Source organism: Zootoca vivipara, chromosome 13 (assembly GCF_963506605.1).
Source record: "Zootoca vivipara chromosome 13, rZooViv1.1, whole genome shotgun sequence".
NCBI classification, from domain to species: domain Eukaryota; kingdom Metazoa; phylum Chordata; class Lepidosauria; order Squamata; family Lacertidae; genus Zootoca; species Zootoca vivipara.
The window spans coordinates 22429200-22446880 of NC_083288.1; the positions used below are offsets into that span (position 1 = coordinate 22429200).

The 17681-nt window shown below is 46.6% G+C and overlaps 1 protein-coding gene across 1 annotated transcript in view; it reads right to left on the reverse strand.

Annotated features, from left to right (window-relative positions):
* The window catches only part of KAT2A (lysine acetyltransferase 2A), a 31451-nt gene extending 13770 nt beyond the window's left edge, over nucleotides 1–17681 (reverse strand). Inside the window, exons 1-12 of the mRNA XM_035136327.2 lie at nucleotides 17407–17681; nucleotides 15230–15353; nucleotides 13228–13373; nucleotides 11161–11250; nucleotides 10660–10841; nucleotides 9573–9764; nucleotides 8490–8596; nucleotides 7295–7405; nucleotides 5713–5849; nucleotides 4299–4507; nucleotides 2641–2767; nucleotides 640–750 (exon numbers count right to left, since the gene is read on the reverse strand). Of these exons, the coding sequence (XP_034992218.1) occupies nucleotides 640–750; nucleotides 2641–2767; nucleotides 4299–4507; nucleotides 5713–5849; nucleotides 7295–7405; nucleotides 8490–8596; nucleotides 9573–9764; nucleotides 10660–10841; nucleotides 11161–11250; nucleotides 13228–13373; nucleotides 15230–15353; nucleotides 17407–17652 (1782 nt within the window). The 5' untranslated portion in view covers nucleotides 17653–17681. The remainder of the gene's footprint in view (nucleotides 1–639; nucleotides 751–2640; nucleotides 2768–4298; nucleotides 4508–5712; nucleotides 5850–7294; nucleotides 7406–8489; nucleotides 8597–9572; nucleotides 9765–10659; nucleotides 10842–11160; nucleotides 11251–13227; nucleotides 13374–15229; nucleotides 15354–17406) is intronic.

Here is a 17681-nt window from a genome sequence, read left to right on the forward strand (position 1 = left end):
ACTATGCATTTAAGGCAGTATCACACCACTTTTAAACTGTCATGGCTGCCCCCTAAGAATCCTGGGAACTGTAGTTTAGATTTGTTAGGATACCCCTATTCCCCTCACAAAACTACCATTCCCAGACTGGTGTAACATTCAATCCCCCTTCCCAAGAAACTCCGGAAATTGTAGCTCCATGAGGGGAACAGGGGTCTTCTAACAACTCTCACCTTTAACAAACTACAGTTCCCAGGAAGTTGTGACTGCTCTAAATGGGGCCTGAGTTAGCTGCACAACACTTTTGCCCTACCAAATTAGCCACTACTTAAGCCCCACTGATTTTAACATGAACCAAAAACAACTGATTAAGTCTGCGTCCAACCTAATACATCAAACTACAGGTGGTAATAAATGCAATTGGCAAACAAAATTGAGTTTCAAAGCAGTACCATGTGGCAATATACCTCATAACATTAATAAGGAATTGCTTGACAGTGCCTCAGTTCAACAACAGAATGAACAAGATTTCAATAACCATGATAAATTCACTGCAAGTCCTGTCACAGAGACTACTGGAGAGCCACTTCTGAATTCTTTATGGAACCATGAAGGCAAAAGCTGGTTCTATATAAATCTTCACCAGCGATTCTGTAGTACCTGCTTCTTGAAATAGCCAATGGCATATTCATCAGCATAGGTAAGGAAGTACAGGATGCTGTGCTTGATGTGGTATTCTTTCAGGTGATTCATCAGGTGGGTCCCATAACCCTGCAAGGAGACATAAGAGAGAATGCGGAAATAATGAGAGTGGCAAACCACTGGGGAGGAAAGAATCTGATGACTTGAGGAGTCATGCAGGAAAACCCAGGATATCATTAAGCATCACAAAAAATTAAATGAGTTCCATTTAAAATTGATTCTGAGGTAAGTAATGACCGGTAAAGAAATTCAGAGGTAATAAATATGGAACAGTGAATGCCATAAGCATGGGCACATTACGTTACCACTGATTTTTAATTAATTCTGAGGGGGGAATTTTAAAATTCTGAGGAAATTAAATTACTATTCTTCTGGCATTAAGAATCTTTTTTTAAGGGAGTTATCAGTATAATAGGTAGATAGATACATAACTATCAAACTCGTATGGCATTAAGCCGTCCCTGGGGGCCAGTTGTTAGACTGGACCCACAGAGCATATTGCGATTGCTCTCACAAACGTGAAGCACAACACACACAAGCCAGTAAATAAGGCTTAACTGCTTTATTTACATATAAACAAACTGGGGGCTCTACATTATGGCTCCCTCTCTCTAGCATCACAGCCAGTAAAGAGAAAGAACAAAGGAGACAACAGTCCCACTTAGGAACACAATAAGACAAACATCCTGTCTACGTCACATCCACTTTGTGGGAACAAAACACATACAGTCATATGATATACAATAAACCTATGACTGCAGACGGGGAATGAATCTCCCAACAGCAGTTACAGGTAGGTAGCCGTGTTGGTCTGACGTAGTCGAAACAAAATTCCTTCCAGTAGCACCTTAGAGACCAACTAAGTTTGTCATTGGTATGAGCTTTCGTGTGCATGCACACTTCTTCAGATACCAGATAGGAAACAGTTCAGTGTGGACTGAGCATGCTAAAAGCAATACTTCTGAGCAATCATTGTAATGCTTTCTATTGGGGAAAGAAAACCAGGAAGGGATAGGAGGGGAATCCTGAACAGCAGAATGCCACATAGTAAGTTGCAGGTCCCCGTTGTACAGGTATGTAGAGACAACATGCATATAAGTGAAGTGTGGTTTGCTTGAGCGGGACATTAAAACCCAGCCATTTTTTTGGATAATTCTGGAGTCCCTTGGAATGAAATCATAGTAATAGCAACTTCATTATTTGTACCCCGCCCATCTGACTGGGTTTGCCCCAGCCACTCTGAACACCTTCCAGCATATATAACCATAATAAAACATTAGACATCAAAAAGCTTCCCTAGACAGGGCCCCCATCAGATGTCTTCTAAAGGTTATACCTCGACTTAGGAATTTAATCCGTTCCGAACGGACCTTCGTAAGTCGGAAAATCCGTAAGTCGAAGCCAATGGGGAATTTTTTTAAAAAATCCGTAAGTCGAAAACATCCTATCTAAAAAATTCGTAAGTCGAAAAAATCCTATCTAAACCGCATCCAAAATGGCGGATGGAACTCTGTTCGTAACTCGAAACATTCGTAAGTCGAGTCATTCATAAGTCGAGGTACCACTGTATAGTTAAATTTATTAATTATTATTATTATTATTACTACTACTACTACTACTACTACTACTATTTGTAGGAACCCATTTCTGGCCTATCCATTTCCCCATATTCCTGCCCAATATGCCCATCCAATCAGAGCAACCTCTTTATTAACAACGACAGCAATATGGTTAGAGGGGGGAATGGTGAACGCTTTCTAAATTTGCTCACACTTTTCTGGATGCTTTGCACTTGGTTACGATCGACTGCAGGATCTCAAATGTTACTGTAGAGCTCAGTTCCACCCCTTGCCTTGGTCTATTGCCCTTCCTGGCCAGGTAGACTCACACATACACATAACACATAACACAAGCACACACACCCCACATCGCAACACAATCCACCTTCAGCAACCCTACCTTGACTTGCTCATTGGACGTCACAGCACAGAAGACAATCTCTGTGAACCCCTGGGTAGGGAACATTCGGAAGCAGATGCCGCCGATCACTCGGCCATCCTTGATCAGTGCCAGAGTCTTGTGTTTGCTGTGAAGAAAAGAAAAGCAACGAATGGAAGCGTCTGGACTGCAGAAGAGCCGTAGCGCAGAGGCACGGCATCTGCTCTGCGTGCAGAAGGCCCTAGGCCCAAACCCTAGCATCACCAGGTAGGGCTAGGAAAGATTTCTTGTCTGAAATACTGGGAGAGCTGCTGCCAGTCAGCATAGCTAATTCTGGGCAAAAATGGGCCTACAGACTAATTCAGTACCGTATAAGGCAGCTTCCTATATTCCTATGAGGGGAATGCTGAGCATCATTATTCTCTCATCCCACTCTATACCTTTCCTGGACTGAATTGAATAAAGGGATATACAGCAGTGTTGCATAGTGGTCAGAGCATTAGACTAGGACGTGGGAGACCAGGGTTCAAAACCCCCACTTGGCCATGAAGCTCACTGGGTGACCCTGGGTCAGCCACTGCCTCTCTGCCTAACCTACCTCACAAGATTGTTGTGGGGACTAGATGAGGAGGGGGAGAAGAATGGACACCACCTTGAGCTCCTTGGAGAAAAAAGTGTATTTTAAATGCACCAAATAAATAAATAAATAAATAGGCGACTGCCCGTAATCTGCAAACAATCTCCCCCCCCCCCCACTTTTAACAGTCCTAGCTTCTCTTATAGAATTCTGGAAATTTGAGGGATCTTATTTTGTTTTCCTTGCTCCACCTGAACAAACTGAAATATCCAGGGAGGCAGGAATGATTGTTACACACGGTTAAGCCTGAACGCGAATAAACCCTCTGTCCTTTTATTAGAATAGACAAGAGAGGCACTGCCGGCAGTATGGCACAAACACCTCTGCCTACAACCCAGGAAGAGTGAGCTGCTGCAGAATGTTCACAAGCATTCTAACATAGGGATGGGGGGACCAGTGGCCATCGAGGTGTTTTTAGGGTACAACTCTCAGCAACTCCCTACAGCTCCTGACCACTGGGGCCACGGTGAGTCCTCATCCCTGCTCTAACACCTAAAAATAGCCTTTTGGTTAAGATGGAAACAGCAGTGTCGGGCGCTGGGCTATATATTGTGCCGAACACTAAAAGAAAGGAATTGTGGATTATTATTTTCTGTTTAAGCATGGTTTTCTTCTGTCAATCAGGTGGCATTTCAGCAGGAAGGGTCAACCACAGAACGCTGCAATGGAACTGTGTCCGGACAACTTACTTACAAACAATATTGCACAGCACAGCAAGGGGGAAAGAAGAGACTAAGCAAGAGGTTTTCAACCTTTGTGAGTCCACAGCTCCCTTGACCAATTACATTCTTTCTGCGGCACCCCTGTGGGGCTCAGGAGCCCAGTTATATCACCCCTTGCCTGCAGAGCTGGCAGTCCCTCACACACACACACACCCGGGAGTCCTCTGGGCAGCCGCAGCCGCCACCCCAGGTCTCTCTCTAAAGACTCATGATTTTTTTGGGGGGGGGCTGGTGTTGTGCTGTTGATACAGCACTTGTCTTTATGACACACCCGTTCCTACCCCCAACCACTGATGAACCAGGGCCGTTGCTCAACCTACGGATCAAAAACCAGACGGGTAATGTACTCCTTGGGCATTCGAGGCAGCTGGTGTGAAAATACATTCTGCAGCCCAACCAGCCACATGAGAATCTTCTTGTTGGATTTCTGCGAGAGTGAGTTGCCAATGACATGGAATTCGATGATGCCGCGGCGCTCCTCTAGGCGGGCAGTCTCATCCCGGGCTGCATTGGCGGAGAGCAGGCTGGTCTGGGAGTGAAGGAAAAACAGAACACTGGCGGAACTTGTTAATGCTAACATGCAAGGTCTGAAGGAAATGGACCATTATATTAAAAAAATAATAATAAAAATTAAAACCTGTATGTGGTCTGTGGATGATGGGGTTAACTTGTGACCTGACTCATGGCTTTGCCTACCTGGGGGAAAAAAACAACTTGGAAGGCGCCACAAACTAATTAAGGGAAGATAAAGTCAGAGAAAATTGTTTTCCTTGAATCTTTGGGAAGTGTATGTGGACTGGAATGCAAATCGAAGGCAACACCAAGCTTTAATTAGCCAAGGAATTCTTGATATGTTTATTCTTTTTCATTATGCTACACTCTTTGCTCTGTGTGTGTATTATCATTCTTAGGTTTAGGCACTTTCCTCCACATATAAAGAAGAGTTTGAACTTGATATTCCGCCATTCTCAAAGCAGCTAACAATCTCCTTTCCCTTCCTCCCCCACAACAAACACTCTGTGAGGTGAGTGAGGCTGAGAGATTTCAGAGAAGTGTGACTAGCCCAAGGTCACCCAGCAGCTGCATGGGGAGGAGCAGGGAATCAAACCCAGTTCACCAGACTACGAGTCCACCGCTCTTAACCACTACACCACACTGGTGTACGAGGACCAGTACCTCTTGTTGTTGTTTTTAACCAAAAAAGCACTAGTTCAAGATAATGTTATTTCATGTGTCTCAACCCAGGAAGTCTCCCCCTTAAGTTCCATGAGTACTTGGGGCTGAAGAGCTGCTTGGGTTCATGCAACGGGCCAGAACTGAACCATACAATTGGCGTGACAACTGCTGAGATTGGTTTGCTGTATTTTGTGCCAAATGTGCCTTACTAAGCCTTTCTATTAGCCCCACACTCTCCCCAGGCCACACCCCTTGCTGAGGGGCCTGCACTCTTCTCAAAAGTCTTTTGTTTGGCTGGAATGTGTCAATGAATGCCCCTTAGCTTCCTGGCATGGAGGATAAAGAGGAGTGAGTTGAGTGCGAGTCAAAACCTAGCGCTGCTGCACAAAGGTAAAATTTACATTCACTGATCTGCTCACTTTTGCCTTTGGCCCTGGCCAGCAGTGGCCTATGAAACCTGAAATGTTGCCCCAAAAAGAACGTGTCCCTCAGACTAATAATTGATTCCCACAAGGTTGGTGAATATCCACTCCTTTATGCCCCTCCTGCTTGCCATACCTCAGGTCCCAGCATGGCTGCTGGATCTGTGATAGTCAACATCACTTCATTTACGAGCTCCATCGGGATGTCGCCCAGCACGCGAATCCGCTTCGCATCCTCCAGCGTCAGGCTCTCTGGGAGCTTCCTCTTCTCACCTGTGCGACAGGGAAAAGGAAAGAGGCCTCAGGCTCTATCTACGCCTATGCCAAAAAATAATAATAGTAGGCTGAAGTGATTGATGTAACTCCCAGAAACGTTAACTTCTCACTCTTTTTTAACGTACAGCATATGCATAAATCTGATTCTGGATTTTACTCCTACATGACAGGTGGCTTTGAGCCGCAGGGTCAAATTTAAGACACGGTTAAATATAGCTTAGGAATGGATTGCAAGTGAAACAATACTTGGCCTTGTGGGCATTACAGATCCATTAGATCAGGCATGTCAAACTTGCGGCCCTCCAGATGTTTTGGCCTACAACTCCGATGATGCCTAGCTAGCAGGACCAGAAGTCGGGGAAGATGGGAATTGTAGTCCAAAACATCTGGAGGGCCGAAGTTTGGGGATGCCTGCCTTAGATGATGCCTACCAAGGCCCCCATCCCCCCAATGTTTCTTTATCTTTATTTATTAAAAGGAAGGGTTTTTGGTTGGGGGTGTTACCTGTTTTCTTTTGTCTGTTTTCATTTATTTATTTATTTGGGGTGTGTTTGTGGGTTGCCTCTCACTGGAGTGTGGGTGGGTGGCTTCTGAGCATCACCAGTTTTTCTTCTGTGAAATGGGGATTTCACAGTTTTCACAACTAGCCATGATGGCTATGTTCTCCCTCTACCGCTGGAGGCAGTATGCTTCTGAATGCCGGTTACAGTACTGGGAATTCCCAGGAGCGGGTGGCGCTGTGGTCTAAACCACTGAGCCTCTTGGGCTTGCCAATCAGAAGGTCGGCGGTTTGAATCCCCATGATGGAGTGAGCTCCCGTTGCTCTGTCCCAGCTCCTGCCAACCTAGCAGTTCGAAAGCACGCCAGTGCAAGTAGATAAATAGGTACCGCTATGGCGGGAAGGTAAACGGTGTTTCCGTGCGCTCTGGCACTCATCCCGGTGTCCCGTAGCACCAGAAGAGGTTTAGTCATGCTGGCCACATGACCCAGAAAGCTGTCAGTGGACAAATGCCGGCTCCCTCGGCCTGAAAAGCGCCACACTCCATAGTCGCCTTTGACTGGACTTAACCGTCTAGAGGTCCTTTACCTTTACCTACAGGGAATCCTCAAGTGTGGAGTGCTCTTGCACTCAAGTTGCCCTTGCAGGCTTCCCAAAAGGCATCTGGTTGGCCACTGTGAGAACAGAATGCTGGACTAGATGGGTCATTTCCCTGATTTAGCAGGATTTCTTTTCATGTTTCTTGGATTTCCAGCTGTGCCCCCAGGCTCAAGGAGGCTAGGGATGAACCAACAGCTTTCAATTCAGTAGAAAACCTTCTGAGTTCACAAAACTCTTGTGTGGCTGTTCAAGAAACACTTTGGGCAAGGGCTTATTATTAAGCCCTTCACTGAAGATGTTTGGCTTGGACATTCTCCAGATACCTCTACACTACAGGCTTTACCTGGCACAGAATCCAATGAGCTGCCATCCAGGTTAATGGAAGCCAAGGAGGAACTGCAGCTCAGAGATTTGCTGAAAAGCGGAGTGCTGGCTGCAGGAACGGTGCTGATTGCTGCACGGAAAAAACAAGAACACACAGCCCTATTAAGACGCGAAGTAGATGCAGCAGAAAATGCAGGAGGAATCGTTTGACCCACCCACACCTGCCTCAAGTACATAACGTATAGCCACAACAAGCAGCCAACTTACACCGTTACACCTTTATTTTTACCTCATTTTAAGGGGCTCAGGGTGGCATGCATGGTTACCCCTTTTTACTAAGGTTTAGATAGCACCCAGGACCAGGTGGCGCTGTGGTTAAACCACTGAGCCTAGGGCTTGCTGATCAGAAGGTCGGCGGTTCGAATCCCTGCAACGGGGTGAGCTCCCGTTCCTCGGTCCCAGCTCCTGCCAACCTAGCACGTCAAAATGCAAGTAGATAAATAGGAACCGCTACAGCGGGAAGCTAAACGGCGTTTCCATGTGCTGCTCTGGTTTGCCAGAAGCGGCTTTGTCATGCTGGCCACATGACCTGGAAGCTATACGCCGGCTCCCTCGGCCAATAATGCGAGATGAGCGCGCAACCCCAGAGTCGGTCATGACTGGACCTAATGGTCAGGGGTCCCTTTACCTTTAGATAGCACCCACCCACGAGTGCTGAATTGCATCCCTCTCCAGTCATGCTACCTTCGGGTGTCTGTCTATCAGCTTTGAGTGCTTCAGGATCTCCTACAGTGCTGGAGGATATGACTGAATCTTTAAAGAAAGCTACGGTAAACCCACAATGGTTGTTTATAAATTCTTATTGGACTGCTGTAATGTGGATGTTCAGGATCTTGAGACAAAATGAATAGGGAATAGAGAGCCCAATCCACACAGCCCAATCAGTAGAAAGCTGCTTTGGAATTTATGGGTTGTCCTACTCAGAGCAGACCTATAGGTGTGGGTTTTTTCCCCCTTTTGATTGCAGCAGGCACCACGTACAAACCACCACTTAATACAACCTTGGGTAGCAAGACTGGGCAAGACACCTGCCTGACACTTTGGAGATCTCCTGCAAGTCGGAGCTTACCAACAAGCCAACTCGGCGTAAGGCTGTGTCACAGATTTGAATGAGTACAGACGGCTGCCTAAAAAGGGTTCTAAGAGATACATACCTGGCCGGGGAACGAGTGGGGTTCCTTCTGACGCTGGCATAGTAAAGTCAGCCTCCCAGATTGGTGAGCTCTCGCCATAGATTTCTTCCTCGAGCATAGATAGAAACCTGGGCAGGGAGAAATAGAGGGGAATCAGCAGAGCAAAACATATACAGGAGAGTCTCATGAACCCCAGTGTCAATGTAGTGGGGGTGGATTCTTCAAGCTTTAGCCCTGGGTTAAAATCCCACCTGGGTTAAAAACCCCACCTTTAAAAAATGGAGACGATGCTCAACCTTATGCAGCTGTGAGTGAGTCTCCCTCAAGTCTCCATTCTCACATCTTTTTTGAAAACAGGTCAAAAGAGGTCATTGGGAAAAAGCAATGTACCGGCCCCCAGAATTGCCTCACCCCCCAGGAAGCTAAAGAGATGGCTAACCTAGCAGGCCACCAAGTCACCAAAGAATAATCCCATGGATGAGCTGGAGCAAAAGTATCACGAAAGTGAATGAGAAATTGGGACTGGCCACTCCTGCACCAGATTTAGGCCTCATTTGTGGTGTACATTTATATTAGTGCCCAGGGGAGCTCACTTGGACCCCAGCTTACGGGTGCCCATGATGTCATGCTGCGACATGACATCATGTGCACCCCCTGGCCTTGGAACCTGACTTCCGGTGGCACCAGAAGTCAGGTTCCGAGACCTTGGACATGACTTCCGGTGCTTTCCGAGGCACCGGACGTTGTGCTGGGGGGGTCCTGCAGTGTGGGTGCTGAGCACTCACAACAATTTTGAGACACCTATAGTTGGTGCCCTGTCAGTGCCACACCACTTTAAACAGAGCTACAATTCTCAGAGCAGTTTAACCATCAACCCCTCTTCCCAAGGAACTCTGGGAATTGTAACTCTGTGAGGGAAATGTGCCTTCAGACTCCTCAGAGCTGCCATTTTTCACCCAAAGTGTTGTATCCAGCTAAATTTTACTCAGAGTAGACCCTACGCTAGCCAAGTGTATTAATTTCAATGGGCCTATTTTAAGTTGGGTACCAACCCGCGGAAGCTGCGTGGCCCCCTTTCCTGTAGCTTCGTGGAACTGGCCTTACTTGGGGAAGTGGGTGAGGATGAGGGTCCGTTTCTCTGGCACCAGCTTGTCCTTCTCCACGCGGAACTTCTCCAGCAGCTGCCGGCGAGTTACCGTGAAAGTGGACTTGAGGAGGTTGCGCCCAAACACCTGGGTGGTTTCGTAGCGTGGGAGGCTGTCGCAGCTTTGGGGGACATGGCAATAGCACAGCCACCTATGGTGAGGGGAGGCCAGAGAAGTATCACAGGCAGCAAGGACTTATTAGCACAACAGGGGGGAAATGGATTAGGTCACGGCAGCGTTTCCCAACATTTTCTTTCCGAACTTGGGTTTCCTCAAAAACCTCCTCTACCTCCCCAAGCGCACATGCCTCCAGGTGAATGGGCAGAATCCTGACATACAACTGAATCAATGCAGTCCTCCATTCACTCTCTGCCTGTGGGGACTAGGGGACCAATCCAGCACCGTCACGGGTGGAGAATGAGTACAGGCCATCTCAGACGCCCTCTTAAAAATCAGCCGACAGGGGTAGGCGGCAAGAGGGGGGAGAAAATTTGCTGAGGCCAGAATTTCCCAAATACTCCCTTCCCTGCAGCTTTCATGATTAAGACAGCGCAGTTTGGGCGGCCGCTATGACTTCTTCCACTGATGAGTGGAAAGTGATTTTGCTTGCTGCAGGATCAGCCCCTTCACCTCTAGCTCCCATCTAAGAAGCACTGAGGAGGGTTTTTTTGTTTTGCTGTACGGTAGTTATTCAGGAAAGAGGGAAATGCAATTGCCCAGAGGCATTCATCTTTATAAGTCACCAAATCACACTTGACAATGCAAATGAGTCATTGGAAATTAGCCCTACTACTAGCCCTACTACTAGTACTACTACTAGTAGTAGTAGTAGTAGTAGTAGTTGTTGTTATTATATTATTATTATTATTATTATTATTATTATTATTATTATTATTATACCCCATTTAGCTGGGTTTCTCCAGCCATTCTGTGTGGCTTCCAGGACATATAAAAACATAATAAAACGTCAAACATTGAAAACTTCCTGACATAAAGTTAAGACTTGGGCTCTGCTTTCTTCGCTTCCCCCCTTTCCCCCAGCTCACCGGGTGTAGTTAACCTTGTACGTTGCCACATCGTCATTTTGGGAGCGCTGGCGGAACTGAGACGGCGTTTCCAGCTTCCAGTAGTTTAGGCACAGAAGGAACATCTTAGACAACTCAAACATGGTCTGTCGCTCCTTAGGGGGCAGGTGGCTGAACTTGTACTGCACAAAGTTTAAGACGCCCTGAGGGGGAAGTACAGAAGGTCAGGTGAGCTTTAGCAGCTTTACACTTCTGTGGGGGTCTCTAGCATATTGGGTTGTCATCTGAGCCCTACCCCGCCCCCAAATTATTATGATTTATAAAGTTGTTAGGAGGCTCCCTAGTTCCCCCACAGAGCAACCATTTCCACAGTTCCCAGTGAAGAGGGATTAGTTAAAACTACTCTGAGAATTGTAGCTCTGTGAGGGGAATATGGTGGCCTTTTTTCCTCTAGGCACAGGGAGCCAAACATGGGTTTAAGATGCACCCTGGCATTTTACATCTCTCAAAGCATTTTTTTACCTGTTCAATATTTGGTTTCTCAAAAGGGGGGCTTCCGAGTGAGCCCTCAACAACTGGGCGGCTCATCTGCAGGATGCATTTCCTTAGGAGCTGTGGAGAGGGGGGAAAGAAATCATTTCAACCTCAAGAAAAAAGGAAGGGGAATCACCCATTATTTCCTTGTGGGGTTTTTTTTGGTAATAAACTTTTATTGAATTTTCAAAAGTTTGACATATATATTTCAATAACTAATAGATTTTGTAAGGGGGACTCCCTACAGGGAGCCAGCCCCCATCATCCTAACGTCCACCTCATCAAGTACAGAGAGCACCAGTGGTTCTGGAGCAGCCAGAGGGGGAGGAGGAGACTCGGAGAGGGAGAGAAATCAGAGTGAAGAACAATGGGAAAGCTCGGAGGCGGAGGGATGCAGGCAGACGCTTGGGAACACTGCAGTCAGGGAACCGACTGCTGAGGAAGGAAACTGAAAGGGCATCACTCCTTCCGGCGCCAGAAATGAGGAGAGCACCGCAACGCAGGTCAAGGGGGCGCCGTTTTGGGGTGCCCAGACTACTTTGCTGGTGTAGGAACAGACGTACGCCATTGCCGGATTCTGATTCGGGATGAGGTCATATTTTTAAGCTGTCTCTACACTGTAAATAATTAGAACAATAAACGTCTTTGAAGACAAACTGGACTCAAGCAGAGTTACTCTAGAGTAGCCACGACGACCCTCTGACAGATTTATATTTTCTTGACTTCCCACTCCATTTTCCATGTTGTTTTAATTCCTCCCCCCCTGCTGTACAATACCTTCTCTCTCTTATACCAACACGTCTATACTATATTCTTCTATTCCTTCCGTCGCTCATATTTCAAATCCTGCTGGCAAGCTCCTTCAGATGGTTTTACTAGTTCTGTCTAAGATACGGTTACCAGATTTTTTTTCCAATGAATCCAGGGACACTTTTCAACTTCAACGGATATTGCATGGGGACTGATCTGTAAATACAGGGACTGTCCCCGGGAAATGGGGACGTCTGGTAACCTTAGTCTAAAACGTTCCAAGGTATGTGGGATGTCCACAATCTGTTCGGAATTGCTTCCATCTAAGGTGCACAACAAGTCCATACCAGTGCATTGCAAGTTCAAACCCTGGCATCTCCTGGTAGGCCCGGGAAAGACTGGAGAGCTGCTGCCAGCCAGTGCTAGGGAACCTGTGCTCTCCAGGTGCTGCTGGGCTCCAACTCCTAGCAACCCCAACTAGCATGTCCAATGGTCAGAGATGACCGGATGGTAGCCCAACGCCAACAGGCGAGCCATAGGCTGCCCAGCCTTGGCATAGAGTAGACAATGCTAAACTCAAGGGACCAGTGGTCTGGCTCAACGCAAGACATCTTCCTAGGCTCCCCCACTTTCCCCCACTAGTCTCCAATTATTTCTGCATTAGTATTTCAGAGCCAACTATTGTCACGATTAAGCAGACAAGGAAATATGGGAATTAATATGACAAGGAAAACAAAACAACAACAAAGTTGGGGGCAGGGGAGTGGAAAGCATAGGATCTTGAGCAAATGTAAAATGGTATCAAGACACAAAGCTCATGCAACCATCTTTGCAAGTCCACACCCTCTGAAATAAAAGCAGGACTTGCCCCTGCTGATCTGCAGAACTGCTAAGACACATTGCAAGGGTGGTGGCTGCAGTCTCCTTTCCATACTTTATGTATTCTGGGAGCACTCTTGCTATTATTACATTTACGAATTTATAATCTGCATTTTCATTTAAAAAAACACAGCAAGGCATAGTACAACATATAAGGATAAAATCAACAACAGATCCCTAAAACATCAACTTACTCCAAGCTTATATATTCAAGGTTTGTTTCTGTGTGTACTTCTTGAAAACAAATTAAAAATGCAGTTTAAAAACCAACAACAAAAGCACTGGTGTGAAACAGCCACTTAAAAGATCTTGAGAACTTCCTTGTAGTCAGCTGAGTTTCTGCTCCCCCCCTACCCCCGCCCCCCCTGAAAACCCCCAACCACCACTGTGGACATTTTGCAATGCACTATTCCTCTTTGAGCTCACCTTAAACAGGTAGAAATAAACTTGCTTGGTGTCTGTGTCCTCTTCCTTGTGCACTGACATGAAAAGGTTCTCCACATCTACCACCATCCCCAGAAGCCGATTGATCTCGTCCTCTGAGACATTCTCCAGGTGAGACACATGGTCAGCTGAGGGCAGGTGAGAGAAATCAGGTCATGGTCAAACCCAAATGGGATGGAGCACAACAAAGGCTCACCATCCATCAACCTCCCACCCCACCACCATCCAGAGACTCTCTTTATCTAGCAACTGGTGGGGCTTTCTACATTATATAAGTCTGCTATGTGCAAGATTCTGTCCAGGAGGGAAGGGGGACCTGTGGCCCTCCAGCTGTTGCTGCACTACAACTCCTTTTGGCCTCCTCCTTTTTCTTCACATGCCATGTCTTTTTAGAACAGGGTTTCCCAAGCTTGGGTCTCCAGCTGTTTGGTTTTTTTCCTACAACTCCCATCATCCCCTAGCTAGCAGGACCAGTGGTCAGAGATGATGGGAATTGTAGTCCCAAAAATAGCTGGGGAACCCAAGTTTGGGAAACTGAGTTTTAGAAACTTCTCCAGCCTGAGGGCCACATTCCGTTGCAGGCAACATTCTGGGGGCCAACATGCCAGCGGTGGGTGTGACTAAAGCCAAATGAAATCTAAGCAATGGGTGGAACTCTTACCTTTGTACAGTACGATACATGCCAGCAATCAGAGATTTCAACACACACACCTCCACTTAGGGAATTCAAGGCCACATTTCTGAGAAGCAAAGCAGTCAAGGAGGGTGTAGAGCAGGACTGGTGAGGGGTGTGACCTAAGGGGGGGGGCAGGCCCAGGGAGAGTCTCAAGGCCTGGAAGACCGCATCTGGCCACTCTTGGAAGTTCTTGGTCCCGTTTTAAACCGTGAGCAGTGCCAGCACCATATTAGTAATGATTTTTGTAAGCCACTGTGAGAGACTTCTTTTGGCTACAGAACAGGGTATAACTGTCATAAATAGATGATACACACAAACATTTGAACACCACTCACTGTCCACCCCTGCTGTACAGTATAGTGGTCAGAGAAGGCATCCCCAAACTGCGGCCCTCCAGATGTTTTGGCCTACAACTCCCATGATCCCTAGCTAACAGGACCAGGGTTGGGGAAGATGGGAATTGTAGTCCAAAACATCTGGAGGGCTGAAGTTTGGGGGTGCCTGGGTCAGAGTATTGAAGTAGGACAGAGGGCAGTGAGTTCAGTCACAAAACACATTGGATGACTTTTGAGACAGTCACTGCCTCTCATCCTAACCTACTTCATAGGGTTGTCATGAAGATAAAATGAAAGGGGGAACCATGTCCACTGGCCTGGGTTTGCTGGAGATAAGCTGAGATAAAAATGAAACAAACTGGTTTTTTTTAAATTAACCACCAAATTTGTCTGATATCCAATATGGAATTTGGCACCCGAAGAACAGGAGCTCTTCTTTTCTTTTTCTTTTAAATCTTCATATATAATACAAATGTAAGGATGTTGTCATGTAGCAATTCATCATAAGGATAGTGGGGTGATGGTGGGGGAGTGGGGATTTTGCACACCAAGGGGAAAGTAAGTGGGATTGGTGGGCAAAGCGAGCAGGGACACGGTCCCTTTTTTAAAGAGAAGGTTTTTTGTACACTGCTTAGAGACAATCATAACTAAGCAGTACTGTATATAAACTGTCAAAATGAATACTAACAAATAAATAAAAGTAGGAACAGCCAAAAGAAGGCATTCAGAAGTAACAGGGTCCAATCTTATTGGTCAGGGAAAGCCTGGGCAAAAACATATTTCCACGAGATGTCTGAAGCAACTAATAAAGGATGCTTCATATATGGCAGAGGAGAAGGGCATTTTTCACAGTACAGCATCACTTTTGCTGGTGGTAGACTTGATGGGGAAGTCCCCTTCCCGACTCCCAAGTGCCTTCACCTGGGCTGGGAATAAAACAGCCTGTGTGTGAGATAGAGGCTTCCTGAGTTACCTAGCGTGTGCCCACAGCTCCGGCAGGGCTCGCTGAGGTTGGTGACCGTCTGTTGCAGGTCCATACGGGGGGCTGTGGGAGGGTTTGGGTTCTTCCACCCATTGCATTTGCAAGAGTCATTAGCCTGGAGGAGTGGGGAGAAAGAGAGAAAGAGAGAGAGCAAGGCTGCTATGTGTAGAAAAAACTGGGGCAATGCTTACATCCATGAACACCATAACTAACATGTTACAGGTAAAAAGCTGCTTTAATAAAAGCAGAGCCATACTGAATTTTCACTCAAACATGTTTAAGGCAAAAAGAAAAGGTGCTTTCTAGGGATGTGAAATGTACCCTGGAGTGGGTTTCAGGGGAAGCACACAAACTTCACCCCTTTTTGGGCTTCATTTCCCCTGGCTATTTACAGCCATTGTTCTGATCTGCTTCTGCACCATTTTTAAAATTTTATTTAATGTACAGACCTACCTCTTTTCCCTGCACTGCGAGATCCCATCCAATCAGAAATTTATTGCAGCTCAGATGATGACATATCATAGAGCTAGTCAGATTTGACTATTTATTGAGACCAGTGTGAGTAAACAGAGATGCAATAGCATCTCTCTGAAGCCCCTATCAGGCTCCAGTTGTGCCAGAATGTGCTTTGGCAGGTGCAGCATGCACCCCACAGACAGCAACACAGTGCAGACAGGCAGTACCTATACTTGGATGAGCGTCTGAGCAGACACTTACCGCTTCAGTGTGCTGAACTGCTGCAGCATACAGCAGAGTTGGCTCAGGTGGCCAAGGCAATGGGAATGTGTTTCCTCCCTCTTCCTGTGCCCATTTTTGCTTCCCATAAAATCACAGTCACTAAAAATGGGGAGTGGGGGGGGGATTCAAAAATGTTGATGCAACTTAAACTGTTCCCTCATTGTTTTAAGGCAGAACTGTGCCATTCTATGTGGTGCCTGTTACTGAATGCACAGTCGCTTCCCACACATATTACTATGTTGCTGCAAATGACTGCAAAAGGAGGTTTGCAAAGATAGAGTGGGAATGACTTCATCTGCCTGACTGCAGAAAAGAGACACGGGAATCCTTGGGCAGAGATGCACAACTACCAGAAGTGGGAAGCTGAAAAAGCCAAGTTCCATTTCATCACTCACAATTACCAAACTCCAGATACTGATTTCCTTTGATTCATCCACATATTTAGTACTAGATCAGGCATAATGGGTTGTATCCAGTGCTATTCCTACTCAAGAGTAGACCTACTGAAATTAATGAATCTTAGTCAGTCATGCCCATTAACTCCAGTGGGGCCACTCATGATTTGGAGTAGCACTGACCACAATTGGAAGTGCTGCAATAGCTTCACTTTTTGTGGAAATGAATTTCATGATTAGAATTAACAGCTATGACCAAGGGCATGCTTCCTGCCATAAAGCTCAGTACTGTACTGCTCTTTCTGGTGGGGCAGACACAAGGCTTTAGAAGAGTTGGAAGGGAAAACAAGAATCATTTAATCCAACCCCTTGCAATGCAGGACTCTTTTGCCCAACGTGGGGCTCGAACTCATAACCCTAAGATTAAGAGTATCATGCTCTACCAACTGAGCTAGAGATACTGGTACTACATATTTCAAGATTCATTTCATGGTTGTTTTTTAAAAATGCATAATATAACAATAACTGCATTATCATTTTAAAAATGGGGCTATAGCTGAGCAAAATATAATAAACAGAAGATTCCAGGTTCACTCCCTGGCATCAACAGGCAATAGATTTCAGGCAGGCATCATCCAAAAGGTTCTGAAGAAGTGTGCATGCACACGAAAGCTCATACCAAAATAAAAACTTAGTTGGTCTTTAAGGTGCTACTGAAGGAATTTTTTTATTTTATCATCCAAAAGACTTTGCCTTAAACCATGAAGGCCCGTTACCAGAAAATCAGAGCAGACAGTGTGGGCCACATGGTTTGTTAGGCAGCTCCTTACACCCAAAAACATTTTATTTCCAACTGTTGCTATTTGCCCGTAGAATTCTGGGATATGGGCGATTAAAAACGTAAACGAACATCCTGGGCAAATACAGCATCTATGTCTGCAACATCTTTTCTGGTCCAAAGAAAGGATGCAGCTATGGCTGGACCACGTACACGGGAGGAATTCCCAGTCTTTTGATCCCTCCGGGCCCCCGTACCTTGCAGGCTGAGAACACCCCTAGCTTTTCCAGCTTCTTTGCCCGCGGGAAGCTCCGCGCATGCGCCTTACGCTGGCTCGCGCGCTGCTGCTGGCTCAACCCCGGGCGAACCGGATCGCTGCTGCTTCCTCCGGCTCCGCCTCCACCCACTACCGGCGGAGCCGTGGCTGCAGACACTGTGGAGACCGAGGGAGCGCTAGCCTGCGGGGCCCGGCTAGCCTGCGATGAGACCTCCGGCTCCGCCATGATGCCCGGGACCCCTCCGAGGCGGCGTG